This window comes from Hylaeus volcanicus, chromosome 5 (genome assembly GCF_026283585.1).
Source record: "Hylaeus volcanicus isolate JK05 chromosome 5, UHH_iyHylVolc1.0_haploid, whole genome shotgun sequence".
NCBI lineage: Eukaryota > Metazoa > Arthropoda > Insecta > Hymenoptera > Colletidae > Hylaeus > Hylaeus volcanicus.
Genome location: NC_071980.1, coordinates 2,001,687 through 2,029,002, shown reverse-complemented (window position 1 = coordinate 2,029,002; position 27,316 = coordinate 2,001,687). Strand labels below are relative to the sequence as shown.

General features: G+C 50.0%; 1 protein-coding gene across 1 annotated transcript; it reads left to right on the top strand.

The window, feature by feature from the left end:
• The first annotated feature begins 1,930 nt into the window (after nucleotides 1-1,930).
• LOC128876962 (uncharacterized) lies at nucleotides 1,931-7,560 on the top strand. The gene is made up of 2 exons (XM_054123824.1): nucleotides 1,931-2,421; nucleotides 2,993-7,560. Exon 2 carries the CDS (start codon nucleotides 3,016-3,018, stop codon nucleotides 4,360-4,362), a length of 1,347 nt encoding a protein of 448 aa, XP_053979799.1. The 5' UTR covers nucleotides 1,931-2,421; nucleotides 2,993-3,015; the 3' UTR covers nucleotides 4,363-7,560.
• The last annotated feature ends 19,756 nt before the right edge of the window (nucleotides 7,561-27,316 follow it).

The window sequence follows — 27,316 nt, the reverse complement described above, 5'->3', positions numbered from 1 at the left end:
TCGGCGGAGAAGAAAGTCGAAAGATAGCGGGAACGGTGAGCCGTGGGTAGAGTCAGCTGAGAGGCATAAAGTGGAATTAGAGATCGGTGTATCGGCAACCCGACTTCGCAGGGACAGGATGCCAGGATCAGCAATAAATATGGTTCATAAGCCAGGGATGGTCGACGCACGATATAGGAACGATTCGTTTCAAACACGCGACGCGTGTCACACGTTAGCGTCGTCCAAACGGCTCACCCAACTTAACGACCACGAATTAGGATTAGATTCGTCTGCGTCCGCTCGATATCATCTGATCCATTGAGAGAACAGCGATTTAATTTATACTCTAAACTCGATAAACTTCTTTACGCCTTTCTAATCGTTCGAAAGGATCGTTGACGTAGCGTTTCCACTTATTTGAGAATAAAATTTTGAGTGGCAGAGCAGGAGTAAAATTTCTTACCTTAGAATATCGATCTGGCACCCAACGTGTTAATCTCTTGGTTCGTAAATAATCTTGCGAATCGTGGAAAAACTTGGATGCTTGTTCGTCTTCTTGCTTCGCCGCGAATCTCTGAAGGGGTCTGGGGAGCCCAATCGAAAAGTCATTACAACTTTTTGCCGACTCAATCAAGAAGTTAATGTCCTTTAACCTCTAGGCGTTCCCCGTAGAGTTCACGGAGTCTCGAGAACCGCACAAGAACTTGGACGGCTCTCACATGCCGGGCAAAATAGATCGCCAGTTTATGATTGATCGCCTATTGGCTCCGCGGCCTGGCCAGCCTTTTTCCCTTCGTTTCTTTTGCGATATCAGGGAATTATTGCGCCTGGCAAACTCCTCTTCGATCTGCCTCGCCTTATTTTTACCGTCCTATAAGGCATTTCGTTGCAACACTGGCCCAATTATCGAGAGGCTTCACATTTCTTTTTATTGGATTGGAACTTGTTTAGCTGATTTTTCACGTATTTGTATGTTCCATGTTTGAGACTGGCAAATCGTTGTTTCGCATCGCAAAGTCTAGACTTATTTGTAGGAGAGGTGACGATAGAATAGCGCATGGGAAGACGGTGATAAAAACATCCTCGTTATCGCCTGGGAACGCCTCCGAGGGAGCCGTATGTCACCTGGAGGGATAGCAGTATTTATCGAATTGCCGTGGAACGGGCGAGAATTCGTCAGGAAGATAATCCGCAAAATGATGACGCCCCTCCCGTACGTCTGCTGGCACCTTCTGTCCAGCGCGGTCGATTTAACACGCCTCATTTCTCTTGGGCAACGAGGCGCTGCGCTTGTAAGATGACCATCGACGAGACCTGGTATAGCCACGATCGTCAGTCGTCTTTGAGGTAGCCGCAGAATCCTGGGTCCTGCAACAGAGAGACAAGGAGTATCTGTTAAAATAAAAATTGATTACTGTATATTTTTAAATAAATTCCAAGTACCATACCTAGACCCCACCACCGTGAAGCATTAAAATCTGCTCAGAAGTTGAACCTGTCGATCGAGGCTATCAATCCCCCCCGGTTGAGGTGTCCTTCGCTGTGCTCGTTTCACAGCCAACAGCTACAGTTGCTCGCCAGTGAAAAAAGCGATTCCACGAATACGAAAGCGTTTCCAGAGATTGCCTGGAAAGACGAGGAAACGATCGCGTCGGCGGGATAATCGCGGAACGGCGGAGGTCCATCAGCGGATTCGACGAGTCTGCCGAACGTCCAATATCCAGGAGGTCGACCATAAAAAGAGAGTCGAGGGAGGCGCGGGCGTTAAAAATATTCAAGATCGTTTGTCAGGCTGAATTACAGCCCCGGCCTGCAGGGTCCGTGCATCCCCCTGGTGCCTCCCTCCTCGAGTGATCCTCGTGACGGGGTCTAGGGATCCTGCGGAACGCGTTGCGCAACGCGAAGAGATTAGAAGAGGAAAGCGTCCAGGGCTACGGCTACGGCCACGACTACGACTACGTCGACGACGACGACGACGGCGACGACGACGACGATCCCAGGCACATGTGTCGAACCTGAAATATGTAGGCGTGGTCTGGACGGGACTAGCAGACGCATCCCGACGACCGAATATGTTCACCCCGTTCGTACGCTCCACCCCCGTCTAAGCCTGGAACGGTTGCCATTGGCCGGTGCCACCCTCGTTGCGCCTCCACCTGCCACGCAGAGCTCCGCGAGATTCTACCCCTAAATACAAGGGATGCGCGGACTGTTCCCTCATTTTAACGTGGTCCGCCGACGCACGCTGTGCCCTCGGGATTCTCTCTCGCTCGCGTTCTTCAGTGTTTATCCGGATTCAGTGGAACATCAGCCGCACGTGCTTCGGGACGTTCCGTGGTCCGATGAGATGGAGGAGTGCTACCTGACGACTTAGACCGATAGGACGTGGAAAACGTGGACGTCTTCAGATAAGAGATACTCTTTTGGACGCGTACTCCGGTAAGTCCTGCTTCGAGTACTTTAGTAGTTGAAACGAAAGTAGCTTTACCAAGGATATCGAGTGTTTGCGAGGAGTTTTGAGATTAGAAGTCGCGAGTTTGTTTATAGAGGGTCTTACCGATTGCTTTCTGAGGTACTTGTTGCCTCCACTGGAAGCATTGACACTTTATCCGCTGGCAGTATACGTTGGTAGTGTACTCCAGCGTTTTTCTTTCATATGTTTACGAATTATACAGTGGTCAAGAAAAAAGTCTATTTTCTCTCTAAGAGAAAGTGTGTATTCCTTGTGAAACGAAGTTCAGATTTCGAGACCTCTTCGAACCACTTTTCCAATTCTAAATACTATCAGACCATGGTGTAACTGCATTGAAAAGTCTGCACGCATCACCCTGTCCACGATCAATCCCAACTGTCCATTGGTTATTCGGAACGCGTCGACGAAAATCACCCGGCCGTCGATTCTCATTGACCCAATTACTCCCCAAACACAGCGTAACACCTGGTCCAGGCGTGATCCTCATCCATCATTACCGTATCCGACTAAATTGACCGTCGCCCGTCATTGTCGCAGGTCGATCATCCGGAACGGGCAGGATGACAATGGAAGATCGCACGGGTGGCATCGACCGTGCCGCCCCCGCGACGTCTACGACGGCTACGACGGCGCTAACGTCGTCCAGTCCATCGTCCATCAGCGACGTCACCTCCGACGCCTCGTATCCCATACAGCGTGCCAACAAGCGTTCCTTCGACGTGGCCTTCCTGGTGGCTCCCGACGAGAACTTGGCGCGTCGTCAGAGCGAGAAGCTGAGACTGGTATCCACCAGGAAGGATCGTCATCGCGACGTGATCTCGACGGATCGAATCGTCGAGGTAGTAGACTCCGACAGACTACCTCAGAATCTGACGATCAAGAATTACGAGAGCGACACCGGAGGCTCGGAGAGGAGAAGGATGATGCAGTGTACGGACAACTCGCTGAGTCCGCCGTACATCACCTCTAGGACCCTGACGCCGACACTGCCGTGTCTGTCGCCCGACAACGACGCTCGAAGATACGTCTCCAGCTCGCGCCTGCAGAAGACACCGAGTCCGCCGGCGTTCGGGGGTCATCAATCTTTGCTGACCTGTCCCGATTCGGTGGAGACCGGTCTGGCCTGCAGCAAGGTGTACGAGTCTGGTATTCCCTGTTCCAGCGACAGACACGGGGAGTCTCGCAGCGCGTTCACTAAAGTGAATCTCACAGCTCAGAGGAACGGGTTCAACGACGACGGACAGACTTCGCCTAGGTCCTCCATATCGCCGGATGACCGCGCCAGTTATCAAAGCAGCGTCAGTCCACCGGCGGTCCCGTTCACGGCTGCTGCTGGCTACAAATACGCGCCGTTCCCCGCCAAGATATCGTATCCGTTCTTGGTGAGCCCAGAGACCAGTCAACCAGGTCTGTTGGAGAATCTGAAGATACCTCAGATCCCTCAGCCGCCCAAGGTACCCAGCCCAAAGATGCCCAGTTTCCGACCAGACTTGCCACCAGTCTACCCGAATCTCTCCTACAACCCCATCTCGGTCTTCCCGCCGATGGCCGATGCTCTCGCTAGACCCAGATTCCTGGCGACGGCCGCCGGAGTGGCAGGACTGCTACCACCTTCGTTCACCGCTCTCACCCTGCAAGCACAGAACGTTTGCGCCAAGTGCAATCTATCCTTTCGAATGACGTCCGATCTGGTATACCATATGAGATCCCATCATAAGAACGAGAACATCGGCGAGTCCTCGAGGAGACGAAGAGAGGAGAAGTTGAGATGCCCAGTCTGCGACGAGAGCTTTCGAGAGAGGCATCACCTCACCAGGCACATGACCGCCCACCAGGACAAGGAGAGCGACGCGATCGTGGACCAGGTCGAGGTGAAGAGGCGGGCCACCACGGTGCACAGCAAGTGACGACGGAAATCGCCGTCCAAGGATCCCGCGATCCTGACCAGTGGCTACTCCTTTGACAATTAACGCGCGACTCTTCTCGGAGAGGACGTTTAATCGACGTTGGGAATGTTTCGAGGAAACATTCACGGTCCATTCTGGCCAGATCTGGGCGGAAAGATAGACGTACGGTAGTGCTTGACCGAATGAGAAAAATCAGGACTGAATATTCTCGATAGTCTTCTATCACAGGTCGCCGAACTTTGATGCGGAGACGACCTTACATGTACAGTCAGTCCCGTAACTATTCGTACCGTTAGTGGCTTTTGAAAAAATTTATCTAAATTAAAGCAAGGTTTGACGTTTCCAAATAAATGTTTGGTTATAAGTATGTACAGGGATAAACTTCACATATGTATATGTTCGTAATACAAAATTTATTTCAGAACGTCAAATCTATTATTTAATTTAGACAAATTTCTTCAATGGAGGGTGTGAATACTTACGAAACTGACTGTACAAATCAGCTAGCATTAGTTCCTGTCCGCTTTGAAGTTCGGCCAGGCGATTTCTCCTCGTATATATAATTTTCTCGTTTAACTACTGTACTTTATAGAAGGGTTGCAGAGTATCGGGATGTTGAAAACGAAGACTACGAGTACCGGCGTTTTCAATTATTCGACGCGATTGTTTCGAGTTTGTTGATTTTTATTCGAGTTTGAATGTTTCAAGTCGTTGACGGAGACTCCAAGTTCTTCCAGTTTTTTTGTTTCCGTTTTAGATAACCACGCTCTCGAGTCGGTAGTCGAAATGTACGTAGTTCGAACCCCGCGTTATGCATATTGTACTATCACTATTGTCCATTGTTAATGGATGTTCGAAAGTTTTTGCACGTCCCTCTTTATTGAAGTTAATAACGTGAATGATTAATATGGCATTTACATACGTGGTATACGCGTACGATAACGAGCTAATCGATAGGTACTTTACCGATTATCATAGACAGACTTTATCTTACGATCCGCGATAAAGCGGCATTCCCTCTCTAGTCAATATTAGGTAGGTGAAATTTGTAAATAATTCGGACATTATCGTAGCTTTAAGGGTATCGTTGGTCGCTGGAAGGTTCCTTGAATTCCAGTACAGGTAACTGTGGCGATATTTTCACTGAAATTTTACTTTATCGAAGTTTCTTTCCGTGGAATCTAAGCTCGTCGCTCATCGATTAAAAAATTTGTAAAGCTGAGCGTTTCGAGGATCGTGTTATTCGCGTTTCGCGGAAGGCAGGTGAGTCGAGGGGGTGTATAACGCAGGTGGGGCTAGAGTCGTCCACAGGCGGGTGTGTAAGCCGCGCTCGTTCGTGTGTCGGGGGTGGCGTGGCAATAAATAGATCGTAAACCGTACCCCGGGCTAACACACGAACCGTCGGAGCGCGCATAATGGTAGGAAACAATGAATGCCGTAATCGGAAACAGTGCCGGTTTGTTATCTGCCATTTACACTCCATTTAACTTCAAACAGTGAATCGGCTGGCGCGCATTCGCGTTTTAAATACACGCGACCTCCAGCCACCCCCCTAGTCGACTCCACCCCCGCGGCAGCCACGAATCCCGTGGACGTACGGCTTAACATAGGGTTAACCTGCCGGCCAGAGTGGTTTAATATTGTCTCGAATTGCTTGACTTATCGCCACGTTCTCCGGGGGCTTAATGCTTGCTTATTTCACCACCGTTTGGACGATGCTCCGGTCACCTGTAGGTAGCGATGGAACTAACCATATCGCAAGCATCGTCGAAACCTTGTTAAAGTATCTTGCCAAATATCGCGTGGTTAATTGGTTATCTTGGATTCGAAGGATAACGACCGGCGACTCGTCGATTACAATCGCTAAGAATAGAATTAAAGACTACAGTATTCTGTACAGCAATAATTACCAGTAGCATGTATATATTTCTCGTCGCAAAGTGGCTGCGAATAGTTGCTCTGTGTAGAATTCAACGTTGTCAAATAACGAATCCTATATCGACACTTAGGGTATCGCGGTCCATACGATGTCGTCTCGGTTCTACGCATACGATATTAGCCAGATGTAAATGATTCGTTTAGACGTAAGGATAACCGACGTTCTGTTTCGTTTTAGAATTATTTATCACGACGTGTCACGTTGTATCGACTCGAATGTAAATATCACCCTGTACATAAGCACTGTATGTACCCGGAATCGTTGTTAACGAATAAAAAGAGTATCACGTGAGAAGGACTCTGCGAACCGTAACACCATCCCCCAATTTCAGTTTTTCGCATTTTTTTTTCGTTTCTTTTGTGATATTTTTTTTGTACTAGAAATGTACGAATTTTTTGACAAAGAATATGTGATGGATTACTGCGTTTTTTCGTGACTCTGATAGTGGTGTTAGTAACCGAGTTGGGCAAAATTTCATTTGAATACTGGATGACAAATAGAAATATTCTACAATGATTTATTTACTACATTATAGAACAAAATTAAGCGTGATACCCACTGTCGGTTATTAATACTTTTAGACAGCTTACTTAAATGTTGCATCGTAATTCGTTACACGTAATAATACTTTCGCTGAGAAGTGGTATCAAGGCCCCTGTTCTTGCTCGATTCTCTCCTTTCCCGCTCTCGTTCGATTGTCTCTGTATCATCAAAAGCCGATTACACGGCAATAGATTAATTTCTGACCACTCCAATGTACTCCTATGGTCTCGCGAGCGTCGGATCGATCGTCGTTTCCTAATAAAACGATCGCTCGTAAAACACCCTGCGTCCCGAGACGATTATTTTCAAAAGCTACGAGCTCTGAGGAAACGGGGCACAGTTTGTGGTCTGCACAGACGAATCGATCGTTCCCGTCGCGAATACTAAAAAATGTAGCTTCCCTGGTCGAAAATATTTGGTGGTACCACTCGTCCAGGGTGTCGAAGGACATCGTCGGTGGCGAGTACGCGGCAAACGTTGACTTGTTGAATCGACCATCGAACAGGAAAGCTCCCGGAAGACTATCTGAAGAGGTATCGGCCTCGACGGAGAAAAATCCACAGAGAAATCCCCTAAACGGGTAACGTTAAGCCCGTCGAAACCGCAGCCAATACGACAAACAATCTCTTACCGCCCTCGTTCCGGCTTAACTTCGGCCCTTAACCCCCTCCAACCCCTCTGTAAGTGTACTTACCCTCTGCCCGAGGTCCATAAAGATAAATAACACGAAGCATCCACGGGGCTTCCAGAGTAGTTGTATCCCTTATAAAACTAGGTGGAACCCCCCTCTCGAAAATTCCCATCATCCCCTGCACCCCGGCGACCTCCTGCTTCCCTCGTCCTTTTAACGACTGGAATACGCCTCTCGACGCTTCCGTTTCCTCCGGCGGTGTTTTGTCTTATTATCGCCGTTTTCCTCTCGGTGGACGTCGAATTCGAGGAAATGTTCGCTACGAGCGCGATGCTCGCATCAATTTTTCTTTGATATTCGGAACAGGAAAGCGCTGTCGAAACGTCGACTTCGAAATGTTTCCACGAAACGATTGACCGCGACGATCGAATAAGAACGCGTCGCACACGACCCCAAGGCCGTGCGTGGATTTGAAAGAGATCCTAGGCCATTATGTTTGGTGGTTCGATTTAAAAGGAACATCGGCCAGTTATCCCCCTTGGCCTCGATCAGACGGTCGGTCTTCCCACCCTTGTTAGCGATACTTCTCCGTGGTGAATCGCGCGCATGCTTGTTCTGTCAGTGAAATAATGACAATGTCATAGCCCAGGGCCGATTCGCCACGGCGCCCTTGCCACGTGGGCGACGATTGGACGCGGATATGCTAATACGGCGTCCGTTCCGAGACATTAAGTTCTCGGTTTGCCGATTCTCGCCAGACGAGTCACGTCTTCGACGTTGGAACCACTCGATGCCCGTCGATCACCGAATGTCTGCCCTTTAGGCTGTATCTACTTCTCGGCTGAACGGATCGATCGAGGAGTGAGTCACCCTCGCAATCTTCATTTCGATTCGTCGAGGAAGTCTTCGAAGGATAGGTGTCGGTACGTCTAAATTCGATCATTGTAGGGATTTGCAATCGATTGTGTTATGAAAGAAAGAAGTTTTGGGAGAGGGGGAGCTCGTTAGTAGGGTAGAAAGCTGCACGATTTCTGGATCGGTTGAAAGGACCTCGATCCCGCGTCCTCGGTCGCCCTGATTCTCGATTAGCCACGGTGCTTCGTCGCGATTATGTAACTTGACTGCGAACACGCAGCTTACACCGGTCTCACGATGATCCCTGGTGCAGTGTTTCGATCACGACCAGGCGTCGCTAAACGATTTTCACCGTTCGCGACGGCACTCTTCCAGGGCATATGCTTCGATTCGGCCGTTCGCTTTTTCACACGCAACGCCAACGGTAATTACGGGATACTCTCTGAGGGTTATTTCAAGAGCAGAAGCGTAACTTGAACGCGAACACTGTAAATATTCCATCATCTGTAACTCGCCCACCTAATCGTAAGACAGCAAACGATAACGCCGTTCAGCGGATACCTCGCCAAACGGAGCATCGCTAGCTGTATCGTCGCGGGTCGTCGGAATATCCTCGAAGCGGAGAACAAACGCGGCATCGAGAGGTCTCGGCCAGCATATCGCCGACATCGCTGAATCCTTCTGTCCTGTCGCTGAAGACTGTAAATCCACGGCGGGCGGACAGCCGCCGAACTCGAAGCGGATACCGCGCGCGGCGCAACAAAGACCTGTCTGGGGAACAAAAAAAAAAAAAATATGAAAAAAAAATGAAAAAAAAAAAAAAGAGAGCACACGCAACAAAAGCGTTGTCGTCCGTGGCGTAGGAGCGAGCGGGCTGGCCGAAATAGAAAGGACCGGCCAGGCGGGCAATAATTCGAAACAAAATGTCAAGCGACCGCCATTGTCGGGTGCGGTGGTGCGGTAGGCGCCAACTAGCGCCGACGAGAAAATATCACCGACAGTAAATCAAGGTGCAGAAGAGGACGTACCGCCTTCCCACCCCTCTGTCCTGTTCCCTGATACCTCCCCCTCTCGGAGGCCGGTTTCATCCCTGGTGGTGGGATGGTCCTGCCGCACGATCGCATCCGGGGCTGCTTCCGTTTCTCGTCACCGTCGAGTCTCGCGAATTTGAACGATGCATAGCTGTTCCCGTTGACGTTCAGGGTTCGCGTCTGAAGTCGAACCGATTTTAAAATGAAAAGACTTTAGGAGAGTCCCAGGCGATAACGGGTCAAGGGGAGGGCTGAGATCGACGCTGTAGCTAACCGTTCGACGGCGGTGAAAAAGATTTTTCACCCTGCTTAAATATGTCCGACCGCAAAGCAATAAAATATCTTTATCTTACTCGTGCCATTACTCCCTTGATTCGGTGGGGTTCAATTTACATTCCTATCGGGGCTTTGGAGAGATAAGTCCATTTAAATAAATTAGTAATGCTATCTCCTCGTCGGCGACCGGGGGGTGGGAGGTGGATTTAATAATATTTTATCAATTTTCGCGGCGATTCGTTACGCGGTGACGCTGTACGCCATTGTTCGCCGGCACAATCGCCCGAGTTTTTAACTTTACGCGTAGATGAATCATCTTTCGCCACGCTCGCGAGACGATGGGACGGCGAGAATGTTCTGGCCGCCTTAGAAAAATGGAAACGAAAATGATACAAACTCTGATAGCGAATGAATCACAGTTTTAGTACAATCTTTGTTAATCCTTGGCTCGAGAGGGCAGAGAAGGGGTTTAAGATTTTTCGAAACATATCTGTTAGATGCGTGGGGTTGTCGGGACGCAGTTGCCTTTTCCCCTTTCTGGCTACCGTGTAGGTAGGACAATATAATGGGGCATAACAACGGCGTTAACACGCACTGGCCGACCCCGGACGCGACCCGCGACCCTCCCTGGGTGAATTACGCCTCTGATAATTACTAGAAATTAATGCCCTAGCCTTACACCGGTCATTGCGAGCCGCATCGTTTAAGCGACCTCGTATTCGCCTGCTTTTACGCCGTTAATCGCAACACCTACGTCACCAACCCTTACTCCAGGCGTCTCGATGCGCCGCTCTGTCTCCTCGATTGTAACTACTCGTTCTCTAAGAACGAGATAAAAACTAAAGACTTTGTTATCGTATAAAGGTTTCAATGAATTGTTGTAACCGAAAGAGAGGAAGAAGGGGAGGCTCGTAAAATTGGAAAATTAAAATCGGCGCCGACAACGAAGCGGATCCGCGGCTGATAGAGGGGGCGGCCAGGTCGATGGGATGTATTAAAGCTGCGGCCAGGACCACACCAGCAGATAGGTTAATGTGAATTTATTGCGATCGAGATATCGCGTTGGCCAGAAAGCAGAGACGCGTGCTACGCGCGCCGTCAAACCGATAGCCATTGTGAGCCCCCGGGAACGCTCTCAAATCGCTCGAGGAGAGGACCAAACCGCGGCCAAAGGGGACCACGTCACTGTTTTAAAGCAGCCAGCCAGTTTCCCGGGGACGAGAATTCTTATCTGAACGCACCCCGGAGACGCGTGCGATTTCTATATCGCCAGTGTCCGTTCTCGATCAACAGAACAGCGAATACTTCGAATGACCAGTAAAAATGTTCAAGGAATGTTCACCGCCACGTATCGTAAGCGATGCTCCGAATTCCTACCCCGAATATGAAAACTCGATAAAGGTTTCCACTCCGGGGCGGCGAACCGTCTCTCCCAAGGCGTTAACGGTGAAACCGTAAAATTTTATTCCCAAAATTCCTCCGATTTGAACCGCGTTCGGGAGCGTCTGCACGTGGACGAAGTTTCGACGTAAAAACTTTTGGTTCTAACGTCCTGACGGTGACCCAAGAAAGTCTCTTCGTCTTAGCTCCGCGTTCCTTTTAAATTTTCCTATGCCCTCCTCTTTTTACGTTTTCTTTATATTTCTACCTGGCCACCGTTTCAATTCTATCTCAATAAACGTACGTTTCCTCGAGTTCGAGGAAGCTCGTCGTTTAAGCTTCATTAGGTAACTCCTGACGCCACTCGACAGGAGCCGCAGGGTGTCTTCGTACTTCCACAACGATACGTTTCTTCAAATCCTAGACTTTATCGAAGCATATATCTCGAGGATCCAATCGACTGGCGCGTTAGTTTCAGCGTTAATTAACAGCCATTGGTCCTCGGCGAGATCGCTTCCGGTCCCAGCGTTTCCTCCTCGTCTTGGCCCCGTGTCTTCTTCAAACCATGTCGGCCCCAGGGCTGGTCCCCGCGACCGTATATCACATTACTTTAATTCATATGGTAATCGCGTCGCGCAGCCACTACGCGGCTTCGCCGAAAACTTTGGGAACAATGAGAGGGACAATGCGAGGGGTGCGTGGAGGGTGGTCGGTGCAGGGCGACAGAGGTGGCGTAGGAAGGCACGGCGGAGGGGATGGAAGCAGAAGGGAGAAGGGGTGGCGACCGCGGTGGAGTTGGACGAGAACGGTGCGAACGCGATATTGAATTCGCCCCTGGCGACGTGCCTGTTATCGACAATGTCCGACCGCTGGACCGGAAGCCATTTGCTCGTTCTGTGACGAAATTTATGAAAGTTTCGCGGAGCTCGCGGTATAATTGGGGAAGCCCTGCCGTGTGTGGCAGCGTGAAGGTGGACTGGCCTCGTTCGCGGGGCACGGCTGGAACATGTTCTGTCTTCTCGATTTTCGGGGTTGTCGGTTCGTTGCGCTTCGGAAACGGAAGGCAGGGCCCTGGACAATCCTTAGTGTCCACGGCCGTCGATTATGCCGTCGCGAAATACCAACTTTAACGTGTTTCGCGACACCTCATTGTATCGTGGTGGCACTTACAGAACAGCCACCACAGCATCAATTTTCATTTTTATCAGTTGATTTCGTTAGTCCTGAACCTACCAATACCTACACACTCAAAATAAATTCTATCCCCTTGGTCGTCTTGCGTCCCACGGAAGAGTGACGGCACCAGGACTCTCCGAGGTTCAACTCGGAAAAACGAAAAACGCGCAGAGCGAAAGTTCCGTCGCTTTTTCGATCCTGGCAGCCGCCCCGCAGTCGGGGTCCGATGGAAATGAAATTCCCATTTCACGATGAAAACCGCGGGTCAATCCGCGACGAATCCATATGCCGAGGAGCGCGCCATCCAATCTGAAAGTGGCCGGTTAACGCGAACAGCTTATGCGCCATACGTTACGAGCGCGTGTTTGCGTCCGCGCTCGTGATTCTGTCCAGAAGCAACGGAAACCGCCGATGGAAATGAATGCCGCGCGACCTGACCTCCATCTCGTCGACGGTTCACCGCGTTTTTTGCTGTCTTTGCTGTCTGGAATAATTCCGCGAATGGATCGACGCAAAGTGCCATTGGCAGCTGAGACGAATGCCTCTAGGTTTAAAGGATTGTATTCGTGCTACCGCGAGTAGGGGTACCTGAAAAGGTAAGTCGGAAGCAAACAGCCGTATGACGAGTAAAGTCGTCGAATAAAAAGTCCACAGACACGGAAGCAGCAGATGGTCCACGACCAGCTCCGTAACTCTGCCAGTGGCTAATGCTACCACGTAGCGATACGTGGACGCGCTTCGATACTGTTCCATGTGCGGAAAATCGAAAAAGTGTCGCGATCGGGAATTCCGTTTGGAGGACAGAGGACGGAAATTGGCCGTGCGGCCATATGCGTCGGCTTTGGTGTGCGCGCAGAAACTCCAAGAGGAGGTGTGGTGGGTAACGCGGCGGCGGCGGGACGGCGGCGGTGGCCCCCGCATTACAAATTTAATCTTACAAATGGATCCGAAAACTTGGAAACAATGGAATATATGAAATGCGGCCGCGTATATCACGATGGTAGACACGGGGTGGTTCCAACGGCAATATTGTCAGGGCCGATCCATATTCTCTGGGAACGGGACGAGGGGGTGGGGGTCCTTCAGGATCCTGGGGACGAGCGAATATCGGAGGAAGAGCGCGAGGAACGGCAAAACATCCTCTTGGCATGGCAAGAAATCGCGAGATGCGCGCACGGTTCCTGTCGAGCTCGAACCGCGACGCGTGGCTCGCCGATCCCGCCATTTCCTCTAGCTAGAGGACGCGTCAAGGTTGAGTAACTTCGAGGAATTGCGAGAATATTATACCGCGATACACCGTGTTAGTCCGCGTACGAACCTCGATTACTGATTAGTATAGTGATTATTCTGTCATTGATGAGTATAGTTCCGTATCGCGAGTGTTATACGCAAGACAAACGGATCCTCGCACAGTTGAGCCCGGAACCAGACCTTCAAGTAGACAGATCCCGAAAAAGTCCCGGGCGAGCTGGGACGTAAAAACTGAACGTGTTTTTAGCCTCCTACAATAATCAAAGGTCTACCGTACCATCCAAGGATCACCTAACATTGGAGCTTCTATGAATACATGGGAGATTCGAAGAGGCAACCCAATCGCGCGATTCGGAAGAGGATTTGCGAGTCGAGGGAAGAGGTAAGGGTTGCGCGAGCGCGGATAGAGAGGGTAGGATGGAAGAGGGAGGTCCGAGGCAGAGTCTACTCCGTCAGATTAGCATAAATATGGCGTCTTAGAGCGGGGCAGTTTGTCATCGTTAGCAAAGCACACGCTTCCTGGGACTCGTCGAGTCACACTCCTCTGAATCGTCGAGCTGGTTTCTATTCCCTGTGGGGCACCGACGAAGGTCCCGCAGGAAGGAAACCGCCGATGTAGGTTGCTGGATACACGACTACTAACCGTGCGAGTTTCCTCCCAGCGTCTCGCTCGTATACAGCTCCCATCCTCGGGGAACTCCCTGGGTCCCTGGTCGGAGACAGGTACTTCGGTACCCGAACTTCCCGAACGCAGATTTCTGGAGTGGGCCGGGGAGGTTAAATTGTTTCGTGATTTAAATCTCGGCCAGGGTGAGGGCGGTCGAATCGCCCTTATTTCGCGAGGCTTGCTTCTTGCGCGTGAACCAATACGAATGTCATATTACACAATCCCGAGGCAGTCCTTGTTCCGGCAAAAAATTATCATAAAATTTGAGTGAATCGATAAACGAAGGTCTCGATTCATACTCTATTTTATGAAAGCATCTCGCTATTTCATCCAAAGGGTTTGGCTGCCCTCTAGGAGGCGTCCCTCGAACTATATTTCTATCGCAATTACGTAAAAGCAATCCATCGGTCCCACGACAAAATCTCTCTCAAGCTTTCCGCGACTCATTTGCCCAGAGGTTATTACGATCTCGCCCTAGTATCGTCACCAATCTGCTAAAACGCATCGCCATACTTCATAAACACCCCTGGTCGCTCCGCAAGACGTATTAGCTTCGAGATGCCGCCGCGACTAGGGTCGACATTACTTTTCTATTAGAGCGATTGAAGGAAAGGAACAATCGATACCCTGTGAACAGAGCTTCCGTTCGCTTTCTAGAATCTTACTTGACCAAAAACGTTACATCGTTCGCAGAAATAACGCTGTGCGCAACAATCGCGAAATCTCGGGACAAATTCGTGGACGACTTTCAGTCTCCTTGGATCCACCCCAAGCTTCCGTTCTCTGGGGAGCGTTTACCGCGGATAATTCATATTTATGACCGAACGCTTTATCAACCCCACTTGCCTCGTATACATTTAATTGAGACGTCCGTGTCGGAGGCAATAGGGTGCGAACCCCGTTGTCTCAGGGGGTCGGGAACACAATGGCCATTCGGACATTTCACTCGGTTTCTCTTGGACTGTCGTTAACGATCTGCATGGATTTCGTAGACGTTCGAGTGTGTCCAGTTCGATCATTCTCCTCGCTCATGGGTCGGTTCAACGCCAGCGATCCGTGGCCAATCGTCGACCGCCGCTCCCCCTTCGATTTGCTTCACGAATTCGACGTTCGCGTGATTCCTCGGGTTGCGAAACTGTCATCGAATGGCAGATGCGTTGATTTTCGATCGTACCTCGTCGAAGCTCCGGCATTCGAGGAATCTAGGTCTCGAAAATCTTGAAGTCTACGAATCCAAAGACGTTCGGTGCAACGAGGCAGAAATAAATCGCCAACGAAATCGGGGCCTCCCCGTGGAGGATCTCCGTCGATTTACGAGCAGCTCCCAAGAACGAACGTAAGCGGAACCGTTCTCCATCGTGGCGTTCCCGCGATTACCTACCACGGATCGTCATCTCGCCGGGCCTTTTAGCGATTGCAGCCATGTATCTGGTCACGTCGATTGAGTTATCGCGCGATAACTCGACGCCACCGGCGAAGTAATTGAAGCCAAACTTTCTCGCCACCGGTTGCCCGGGCACTCCTCACCAAGTCCTCTCGCCACCTTCTCTGGAGAACGAGTGCAACTAGGAAGGAGGGCGGGAGCTGAACGAGGAGTAAAAAGAAGCAGGAGAAGTTGGAAAGTGTCCGACGGAAGTTGCCGACGCCAGGGGCCACTCTTACATTACCTTGCTCGACACTGCCGCGATCCGCGATCGGCATTTAATCTTCGATCACTGGGGATCGTCGAGGACCGGGCGAATGGCCCGTAATTGAAACTCCGTTATCGCGGCCTTCTACGTGATTGCATCGCGGCACCGGTAGCACCGACGTCGAATCGCTAGCGTTTATCTGCGGGCAAGAAGTTCGCGCGATCTCGTCGCGGTTCGCCGACGAGATCGCAACTGGAAATCTCGCTCGCCTTTTTAGGCGCGCATCCTCCAGCCCCCCCTCTCGAGGAACTTAATGAAATCGGGGCTGAGGATATCGCTCGATCGGGTAGTTTGATCGTCCGCCGTTGCGGAGGAACGTTTGAAGCTCTCGGCCGTAAATTAGCGGGCTCTTATCGAATATGTTGGTGGTGATCGGAGTCGCGCGAGAATCGTTGAATTTAAAGAACCTCGATGGCCTTCGTAGGGTTAATATTTCCATGATTCGAACCGGGCATTGTTATCAAGTAGTCCCAAAAACATGCGTCTCGGATTTGGTCCTCCCAATTTTCAATGTTTTCCTACAGAGGAATCGAAGCAGTCCGAGTCTGGTCTCTGTTTTGTTTCTTTACGAGCCGACAACGACTCGATGGAGAAACAAAAGCTTTTAACTATAATTCCCAGCGATCGATCCTCGTACGGTCCCGCTTCCATATTTTCGTCCTCCCCCCGTATGCAGAGGGTCCCCGGGATCCATAAGTATTTTCTCAGATTGAAAAGCTTTCCGCATGAAATATGGGTCAGAGATATGGGCTCGCAACCCTTCCACGGTTTTAATGGAATTAGTATTTAATACTCGGCGCGGGGGTCGCGCGAGGGGCCGTCTGAAAGGGGGAAAAAACTAAGTGGATCTGTCCTGTTAGGAGTCCCGGGCTCCCGTTTACACGGTATTGCCTCGCGGGAAATTTACTACTCGTTAGAGGCTTCGAATTAAACGGCCGTGGAACAGGAGCGCGCGGATAACGTCCGCGGAAGACAAAAATACTACCCTCGACGCGCGATTCCATTTGCGCCCCGCCTCCGACGACGCATCTTCTACGGAGACGAAAAGTTAGGTAAAATTCACAGGAAAAAATACTTCAACGGATCGTATTTAGATACTTCAACCCCTTACTGTGCACTGAAATACAAAAATCTGGACTGCAAAGAATAAAAAAATTAGCAATCGAACCGATGCGACGTCCTCCCCTGTGAAAGGAACTACCTCCATATTGGCGGTCGTTGGGGGCCCGCAAACCGTCAGCAAGCGTCGGCAAACCGTCGCAGACCGTCTAGGAGCGATTTTAACGCGCACACTTCTGCTCCGCGTGCACGGTCAATAAGCGCAATAAACTCATTCCGCGGTTTACTGCGAATCGCTTTACAGCCGTCTCAGTTACGACGACCATTCCACCCCCGTCAACCCCCCCTCGTACATTCTATCTCTCTCCGTGCCCGTGAATTTCACCCTTCGATCGTCCCGTCGTTTTCTTTGTCGTTGAAAGTCCAAGTGGAGCAGGGGGTAGGTGGCGGTGGAACTAGTTACCGAAATTGCGCTAGTTTAAATTACGAGCTGCGGCGCCTTTGCGATTTATTTTTGAGGGGCGTCCCACACCCCCCTTCGGTGAACGTGTATCCGTAAAACTGCTGCAACTGATACCTAGACTGCTTTATTTCACGAGCCTCGTTTCGTCGTCTCCCATCCCTCAAGCAAGTTTCTTTCCTCGCGAAACTCTCGACGCTAACGGGGTGAAAAGTTCGCGAGGAGACGCTGAGATATTGCCTCCTCATTGGACAACGGCGATATAAAACATTCGTCGGACTCGGGACAAGCGATCTTTTGCTTTATATCGTTACTGCCGCGTAAGGCAGAGGAGGTTGGGATTTCTAGTTTCGAAATTTCGGGACGAGGGAAAAGATTTAAAGCGTCACGAAGATTTGGAGAATTCTCCGTGCTGCGATAACTCGCCCTATTTACTTTTGAGTGTTTTTCTCATTTTTTTTTGTATGGAGAGGATTAGGGGTAGGTGTGGTCCTTTTTGATTCGAAGCGGCATAGGAGGATTCGCGACCTCCTCGAGTTTTCACCGGCAGAAGTGATTCGTTCGAAATTTCGAAGGGGAGGATACTAAAAAAAATCCGAAACACGCAGAAATCGGTAGCTACGCCTCATCCCTATCAATCCAGCGTGCTCGTTTTCTCTCGCTCGGACATTTACATGGCAATAGCTGATGTACCTACACGCGGGGTTGGGTTCTTCCCCGAGGCCAGAATTGAAACCACCTCATTACCAGCCGCTGGGCTGAGGGGTCGCGTGGAAGGGGTTTGCCGGGGGACGAGGCTGCCGGCGTAGAATCCGTTTTGCGAATATTGGAGGTAATGTCGCGAGCGGTTTTATACAACACCCGTTCCGCCTTTTTCAGACCTTCCCCTCCCCCTACGGCTACCCGTTTCGCCCCGCATTACGGCCAGCCTGATGAAAAATGGAAATAGGTATCCTTTGGTCCTCCGACGTCGACGTCGTTTATATTTAATACCGAGGACTCTGTCTCACTTGAGCTTCGATTAATTTTCGTTTGAAAATTAAGAAATCCAGTAACATTGTCGTCATCCGTCGATCTCGTCTCGCCAGATAAGCAGGAGAAGATGCTTCGACCATTTTCTAAGAGCTAAAGACTCGATCCCGTAAAAGGGGTACCGCAGGAGTCGTCACCGGAGGACACCAGTCGTTTGGAGGCATAGGTGAGCGAGGAACAGAGCATCCAGAGCAGATGACACGTTCGACTTGGTCGAGATAAGGGAATGACGCTCGTAACACGGCCACGAAGATGCCGGCATTACGAAACACGAAGAGGCAGTCGCCTTTACGACGCAGCGATACGGCTGAACGGGGTTGGATGACGCTCCGCGCATAACAACACCGGCCCCTCTTGAAGCTAGCGCTGCCCCTGAGCGCGGCAACTTTACAAGTTTAATTAAATGTTTGCCGTAATGGCGCTACTAAAGGCTACCGAAGGAAGCACGCCCCCAGACCTGTGGGTCCTCCACTTTTGTCGACGATCCCTCGATTAAGACAACCAACGCTCTGATACTCTTCGGGGTTCCAGTCAGAAGATTCTTGGTCCAACAGATTCTTCCCAAACAAAACTACTTGGGAATGTCTTCTAGGTCCATAAATCGCGTTCCTTCCGCTCAGGCCAGGCACGCAACACGTAATCGATTTCGCCTGGACACCGTATCCGTGAAGCGCGCCATCGAGAGGCGACTTTGCATTTCTGGCTTAAGCGGAACGGTCGAAAGTTTTCGAGTTTAGGGGTGGTACAGGGTAGGGAAAGTTACGTTAGCGTACACACGGAAGCGAGAAGTTTCGTTCTCCGATCGGTCCAGGAACTTCATTCCGCTTCCGTTCACCGAAAAAGAATGGACTCTAGCCGTGTCGGGTGCATATTGGTGATCTCGGCTACGAAGAATATTTCTGCTGGCGTTTCCATCCCTTCCTACCCCGTTCCTGCCGCGTCTATCCCCAGACGTCTCTATCGCGGTCAAGATGGCGGATTCTATACGGCGCACTTCGATTTCCATTTGCATATAAATTCTCCGCGTTCTGGATCTTAGACAGCGTTCTATCCGCGGGGCGGCGGGCGCTCGGAGTTTCTTCCCTTTCGCTGGGAAACGACGACAACGATCGAAGATCGTGTTCTGGATTGAGTCGATTTTAGGGAATCGGAATTTACAGTCCCGACTATACAGTCGGTCTCATAAATATTCGTACCCTCTGTGTCTATTGAAGAAATGACCAAATGAATTTTTCTATAGTTTTTGTTCTTTTTATTATTGACAGTAATAATAATTATAAGAAATTAACTGTGGCCAAGGGCGTGAAGAGGTTAAACAAATTTCTTCGGTCGGTTTCTAAGAGTCTCAGATTTTTCATCGCCGATAGATTCGCCTTTCTCGTGGAACGGAGGAAGGAAAGGCGAAGTAACGCGAGTGAATAACTGTTGTACAGGGAATAAAACAAAAGGGGATGCTCTCGAGAACGCAGTGGCCCAAGCTGGGCAACAAGAAGCTGTGCTACTTTTCCAGAGAGTTTCCACGATGCTTGGTTCGCTCGTAAGGCATATTTAGTACATAAATCAAAGCGCGAGTGGCCCTCGCTGGGGGCCACGAGTTTATATGCTAATATAAGGTGCAGCACACTGCGAACCGAGACGCCATCTTGACCGCCCGAAACGTCTTGAAGATTAGCCCTGGCAAGATCAACTCGCTCCTATACTACGATACGACCAAGAACCTACTTTCAACCACCGTATCACAATTTCCTCGCGAACCGATCCCAATGACCGATGGTAGCTCGGATTCAGGTATTTTTTACATCACGGTCACGCTAAATGTCCTTCTCGTGCAAAGAGCGCGCGACGGAGGCGAGGCGCGGAGCGGAGAGGCGAATCGCTCGTACGCTACGATAAGTATGGTAATACGTTAGAATTAAAAGTCCAGTTAAGCCGGTAATAATTCAAGATCCGCGGGTGTATCAAGGCGAATAAGCATAAATGAATAATTGCGCGATAGATAATTTAATGTGCACGCCGCACGATTCGCCAGCGGCCGCTAGCCTGGTGTTATCCTCGATGTTTCTTTAATTGCTCGAGGTTCGTCCACGCGATCGCAAGTTGGGAATTGGTCTCTTTTATCGCGAGGCAACGTCAAGGTCGATTCGGGTTGTCGATGCCTCGTCGAATAAATTTTTGGTCTCGTTCGCGAGCAGCGACGGGGAACGACGTGCTCGCGAATATCGATATACATCCCCAAGCGTTGCATTGAGTTGTCGAATAGGTGGAGAAGCGAGTTGTCACTGGTATTAAAAACTGTGGTGATCTCCGGAGTAACTTTTCGGGGCCTCTCTCGATTTCTGGAAGGTTTCGTTCCTACGAATAGATCTGCACACGTCTCGGAACCATCGCTACCTCCGCGAGTGATATGTAACGGAAGGAACGAGGTATTTCACCAATACTCTCTCAAATTTGTCAGGATTATCCGCGCTGTCTCGTTCGCCCCGGCCAGCAGTCAAATATTTTCCGCGCTAGAGAATGGACCTGTCTCTCTTCGCGTCAGCGTTTCGACTCTCTTTACATCGTAAGTTCGGTACAGCATCGATTCCATAAACTATCGTTATATGTTGCGTCGTTCGTTCTGTCACGTGGTTCCGTTGATTCCATAGCGTCGGAGAAAATTATGTGACCTGTCGGGATCTTTTTACCGATACATTCAGAAGTACAGATTTATGGATTGGACTGTGTCGCGCGTCGTAAAGTATACGCAGACGGACAACCTGGAAGTCCGGTCCAGTATTCGTCGACAGACCATCGCTTACTTCGTCGTGGTTCTAATCATCAATTGTAAACGTCACCGAGAGTTTATAGCCCCGTAGATGAAGCGATTTCTCGATCGTAGGCGATCGAGTGTACGTAGCTTACAATGGACCGAGATGATTTAATGCGTTTCAAAAACCAGGATTTCGAAAATCGACACGGACTTTCCAGACAACCCAATAAGAGTAATCTCGATCTCGAATCGCATCTCGAAATTGAGACGAGATCGAGAGGAGATCGAGATTTATCTCGTCTCGAGCGCATCGCTAAACCTAGTTTGCGAAGTCGTTTATGCGTATCACGCAATTTTCTTACGGTTTCGGCCGTGTTAAAATATGTATGGAATCGAGTTAAGCCGCGTTGCGGTCCGGCGGCGGGCGCAGGAAGCCGCGGAAGCTGTTACGGAGCCATTTGCATGACATCACCGCGATTTCGTTAAAACAACTCCTCCCCCCTCGTCGCCCTCGTGTTCTCCCTTTCGCGGTATCTGCCCACGGCCCCGGCTCGTGCAACTCGATTTACCGGGTCGCAATCTAAATACACGGTGTTCCATTACAGCCCCGGCGTGCCCCTGTCGCTGGATATTTCGTCGAATGTTGAAATTGATGTCGCCGTGTTTTCATTTTTCGCGTCGCGTTTGCTCGCGAGCGCCCGTGTATAATGGCCATCGAGCCACTCGCTTTGCGATGCCAATCTCGGTTGCGCATACCCCTCTTTAGGTGTAAATGAACACCGCGGAATAGCTCGTTCCGCGATGTTTAGGGTTCGATATCCGAGGATCGTTATTTGGGAATTCGTTTCGAAACTGCGGGCTGATGGAAGGGGAGGAAGAGCTTCGAGGATCGCTGAAGAATTGTCACGTCTATCGGGGTCCTGGATTCGCAAGAATTCTCCGAGTCCAATTACAGTCAAACCTGCTATTGTGCGATTTTTTCTTTTATGCGGGATAAGAAAACAATACGACGAACGATTATTAATAAAGGAAGGTGTCGTCTATTGCGCTATCTATGTATGCGGTTCCTATCGCCCTCACAGATAGAGTTTGATATCGTTCTCTTGCATCTTCCTCGGAGGACCCAACGGAATCAGGCTGAAAGAGCCATGGAGCATTCTAAAGGCGAAGCTGCATCGGAATCGCGACAAGCCAGTTCTCCGGCGCAATATTTTCCGTCTCGAGAAGGCATATGCACTGCGAGGCGAGGGGAATCCCCGTAGACCGCGACGCACCCCTTTTCCACCCCCATCCACACATGAGACAGAGGCACCATGCCAGAAGTTACGACGTTTGGAAAGCGAAGAAGGCGCGGGAAAGGGAACAACAAACCTGGGGAGTCAGGGAACCAAGAGGGAAGGAAGATTGGCGCCGGCAGACTTTCGTTCCCGTGGAAGCATAAAAATCATTTCTCCTGGACCACCCTGCCCCCTCGCAGACAGTTTTATGTGTCTCACATTAATTTGCATAATCGAATAGAGAAATCTGAATAACGCGTCTTCGCGAAGTCGTCTGTCACTTGGCTACATCCCTTGGATCCTGTTCGCCACCCTCCGAGGGTACACCTAGGTTCGAGTGATTGCCTGATTGCCCAATCGGATTCATCGATTCCTGTACTCCCGTTGGTAAATAAAAGGGACTCGCGAAAACAGGGGCGACTGCTACTTCTTTGAGTGAAAATGTACCGCAGAGGAAGAGCTTGCCGCGAAATTTGTCTTGACGTGCTTTCATCCCGTTACTTGAAAGCTGCGGTATCTTAACATTCGGTGGTAATGCACGAAACAAGGCTCGAGAAATTCACATTATCAATGCACGATAGATTTCATATTTACCAGGTGAAGTCACCACGAATAAAATCATGCGGATAACCGTGCGTGGTAAAGAGGAGACCGAGTATTATACTTGGTGTTGGAGTTACAGAGCCAAAGTATCGACCGCGCGTAAGCTCTGGCTTAGCGCTGCACTCTATCGGCAAATACGCTCGAATATAGTTTTCAGAGTTGCCGACCTAAATCTGTTTATCGATAACAAAGCGCAATTTCTGATTCGCTAAGAAGACGTGCTTGATTAGTAATATATCACGAGTGGGTAAGGCAGCGTTTCGTCGATATAGACGAACTCCTCTTTCCCAAGCAGGGGTGCAGCAGGGAGTTCACCCTTCATATTCGCGTTACAGAATCCAGTGCTTCGTATTTCAAATATACAGATGGCGGCATTTAATACTATTCGGAGATTTCTACCGCGACCTTTCAATATCCACTGAAAGCATTATCAAACGCGATAAAATTTTAATATCCGTTAAACGAGACGAATAGGTGTTGAGAAGGTGAATTACACGCCTCGCGCGAATCCTGATTACGCAAAATAGTTTGCAAGGAGTGTCCCAATAATTTAATACTGGTTTGCGTAATACCACTGTGTAAATGGAAAATTAAACGATTTAATCAACCGAACTGATCCGACGTTGATGGAGTATACGATTGCAATCCGCAAATAATGCGAACGTATCCGTGACAACCGAGATTGATGTCAAAAGCATAATGAATATCGTTCGTTCCGAACGATCCGTTCAATATTCCACATTTATGTATCCGGTGTAGGTTTCATTGCGATAAAAATACTCGGGCGAAATGAAACGTATCAATTTCCACTTTCGTTTCCCGTTGTAGCGTTACGATTCGATTAACGCAAACACGCGCGTCATCGAGTCAAAGCGCGGGGTGTTACAGGCGCGATGATTTTACGTAATTAATTCCACGCCCGTTCAAAGGACATCGGTGAAGTTCAAACATTCGATCGTTCGATTATTTTTGTCGTTGGCAAAATGGATTCCGGACCATCGTGCGGTGTCCCGCGTTAATTTTGTTTGCACAATCGCACGAAAGCTAGACGTCGCAAGAACGAATGCGCTGGCGCGTCCCCGTTGGAGCGTCCGACAGGAATTCGTACCGCGTTAAAGGGCGGAAACGAAATCCATTGGGCAAATTGCCTATCAGCGCGAATCAAGGGGCCATTCAATATCCGCGTAAAATATTGGAGCGCGAGATCTGCGGGTGGTAGTCAGACCTTGCACGTCTCAAGAAGCCTCGTTGTTCCATCTTCTTTCTGTTCGTTCCGTTTAGCTTCCGCTCCATCCATGGCGTTGCTGATTGGCGCGTCCCATGGGACGTTCGGGGACTTTTGCTCAATTTACGTATTTGTTCTTGAACTTTTATGTCGCGAGTTTCCTCTCGCCGCCGGTTTGGTTCCAATTTTTCCAGCGGGGACCGAGACACAGAGGTCGCAAGGATCTTGGGGTAATAGACGCTCCTTCGACCGATGGAAACTCGTAATTGAATTCCAGTTTATCGCGTGTCAACCAAGTTTCGGAGGAGGTCGGCTCTCAATCTACATACATGGCGGGTTTAAATGGCAAGTGGTGCGCAGCGTCTACCCTCGCAGACCATTTACAAGTTCCGAGCGTTTTGGAATCTGAACGATCCTTGGTTAATCCCGACTTGCGCGACAAAGCTGATTTGGCATGCATCACGTCCCTGCCGACAATATAATTATTGTACCCTTGGTTGAGTGCCTGGACCCTTCGATGGAATCTTCGCCTCTGTGGACTCTCCAGTTCTCGGAATTTCCAACTCGAGTTCGTCCGGAAATGTGACGTGTCCTTTTAATTTCCTTACTTTCGCGTTTACGAATTTGCCCGTGTTCTAGTAGCAAGAGGAATACGATACCTGAAGGCGTTGCAGCGCGTCACGATGAATCGGATCGTATTTACCCAGTGATCACGTGGAAGACGTCTAGGGACTAGTTTGATTCGGTTACAAAGGCGCTTTTCACGGATTTGGCCGGCACGTCAGCCTTCCGGCCGTACTGGACTCGATTACGTCCCTTTCAAAGCGAAATGATACGTCCTACAAAGCGTCCTTGTGCACACGCGGGGATTTCCTCTCTGCGACATTTGTAATCTTCCAGGAACAGGTGAGAGCATTATGGGGCTCTGTGTCTTGCGTTTACGTTAGACGGCGGGCGTGTAATGCGTATGTACGTACACAGCCTGGCACCGATAACGCCATTAATAACGCGTCTGTGTACCAACCGGCTTGTACGTTTCGAAGGCTCTAATGTATCGCGCGCACGCGCGCAATTCCGGAGACCTTGCAAGCGTTGTTCGCGATACACAAGACAAGTAATTGCAGGCGTAGCCTCGATGCCATCTACCCTATCGTCCTCTACCTGAGAGGCTTGGCGCTTAGGACATTTCACGCGGAAACGTTTCGGGGTTAATGGAAGCGGCTGTTCTTAGCATCTCCGATGCCAGATCTTAGAATACATGACAGATGTCACCGCGGACAGGACTCGCGTTTTGAATACCGTAACGAAGCTACGAACTGCTGAATCGGATGGCAGCGACGTGCCGCTCTTGGCATAATTCTGTCGACTTTATTCTGGGGTTCGTCCCCTGGTGTTGTTGGCTTATGCATAACCAGCAATATAGTAACCAAGAGCAACACTCTTTGTAATTGCTCTACTATCGGTGATAGTGTCGACTTTATCCCGGATTCCCAAACGATGTCGCAATTGAATTCGTTGGGAAAAATGGAAGCTGAAACCAGGAGCGCGTCGACAGTGACATTTTCCGGCGGTCAGCCGCGTCCCAAGGACTGCATCGGCTTATATTCATCCTGCCCTCTCCTTTTCCGCGTGCCATCTGCGCGCGGTTGCAAATGCGGCCACCGGCATGGATGTAAAAAGAACGATTCGTCGAAAAGATAGCGACCGAGCGCCGTGCTACGTCAGGACTTATGAGCACGAGCGTACACGTGGCGTCCGTGGCTCCCGTCGCGGGCCATTTACAGCCAGCCTTGTCTTCGACCGTTTATGGCCGATCGCTTGAAAAACCGCCTCTGCGTCTCTCTATCTCTCCTTCATCGAGGCTCGCGGACCGCGGTTCTCTTTCTGGCCCCAACCTTTCGCGTCTCAGGCGATTCGATATCGTTATCGAATCAGCGCCTGTTGATTCGGCCAGGATCGACCGGAAAGATTGAATTTTTTTATCGATTTCTCCATCTCGGAACACGAAACCTATTGTCACGCGCGAGAGGGGTTTTTAATCTGTCGCGAAGAAAGAGGTGTTCTTCTAGAGCCGACTTAGTCAGGATTTCCATCGACTTGGAAACCTCTGCCGATCGACTCTGGCAGGAGTCTGGTGGACCCTGATCGACTTTTCTCGGTTGACTTCGTTATCGTGAGTCCTCGGTGCTCATCGCAAAAGGGGATCTCATTTGGGAATCGTGGCGATCGACGCGGACGGCGTTTGGACGTTGGGAATTGGACTGGGTGGTGCAATCTTGATTATTTGACGAACGAAAGTTTCGGGGATGATTCTCTCTGTACGTTCTACGATAGATCCTATCGACTCTTGTTCTTATAAGAGGAAGTCGCCAGGATTGGCATCTCAACTTTGATGCTATTTATCCTTGAAACATGACGTACGCATGGTAGCCAGCGTTTACCACCGCAGCTTCTGTAGACGTCCGAAATCGACATCGCCCAGGAAAAAAAGTGCCGCGCGCAGGAGGATTCGGCAGGCGCGCCTAAATCCTTAAAAGGGACGCGGGCAAGAAGAGAAGGAAGAAGGAGTCGAAGAAGTCCCAGGTGCCCGGTACCTCCGTTTCTGGCGCGCACACGGTACACCTTAGAAGGCGTCAGGTCGCGAGTCTTTGTTTGCGCTCCTTTGAGCTCTGCTTTCCTTCGAAATTCCTTGAGAAAAAGCTGCGAGACTATGATTCCGGCCATGTTCTACAACGGGACGGTTTGCTTATCGAACGAGCGTTCTACGTTACCGGGCCCTATCGATGGAGTGCGCAACACTGTCGACAGAGTACTCTACCTAACCGACTTACTCCTTTGGAATCTGTGCATCTACTACTTTTTCCTTCGAAAATACATAGCAAGTAATGAGAAATACGAGAGTGAAGATGCTCTAAAATTACGAGTTTTATTTCTCAAAGAAGAAACGATGGATAAGTTGGAACCGCCGATACAGATAACGTTTCATATATTTTCCTTGGGAACGTCCCGATTTTTCCATCCGTAGGAAGCTCATGGAGTGGCAAAACCTCCCGAAGCCGCGGTTCCGAGGCTTTTTCGTCGTGGGGTTCGCCGCGGACGGGAACGGGAA

Coding starts and splice junctions, on each gene's coding strand:
- LOC128876962 (XM_054123824.1), top strand. CDS start 3,016: ATGACAATGGAAGATCGCACGGGTGGCATCGACCGTGCCGCCCCCGCG.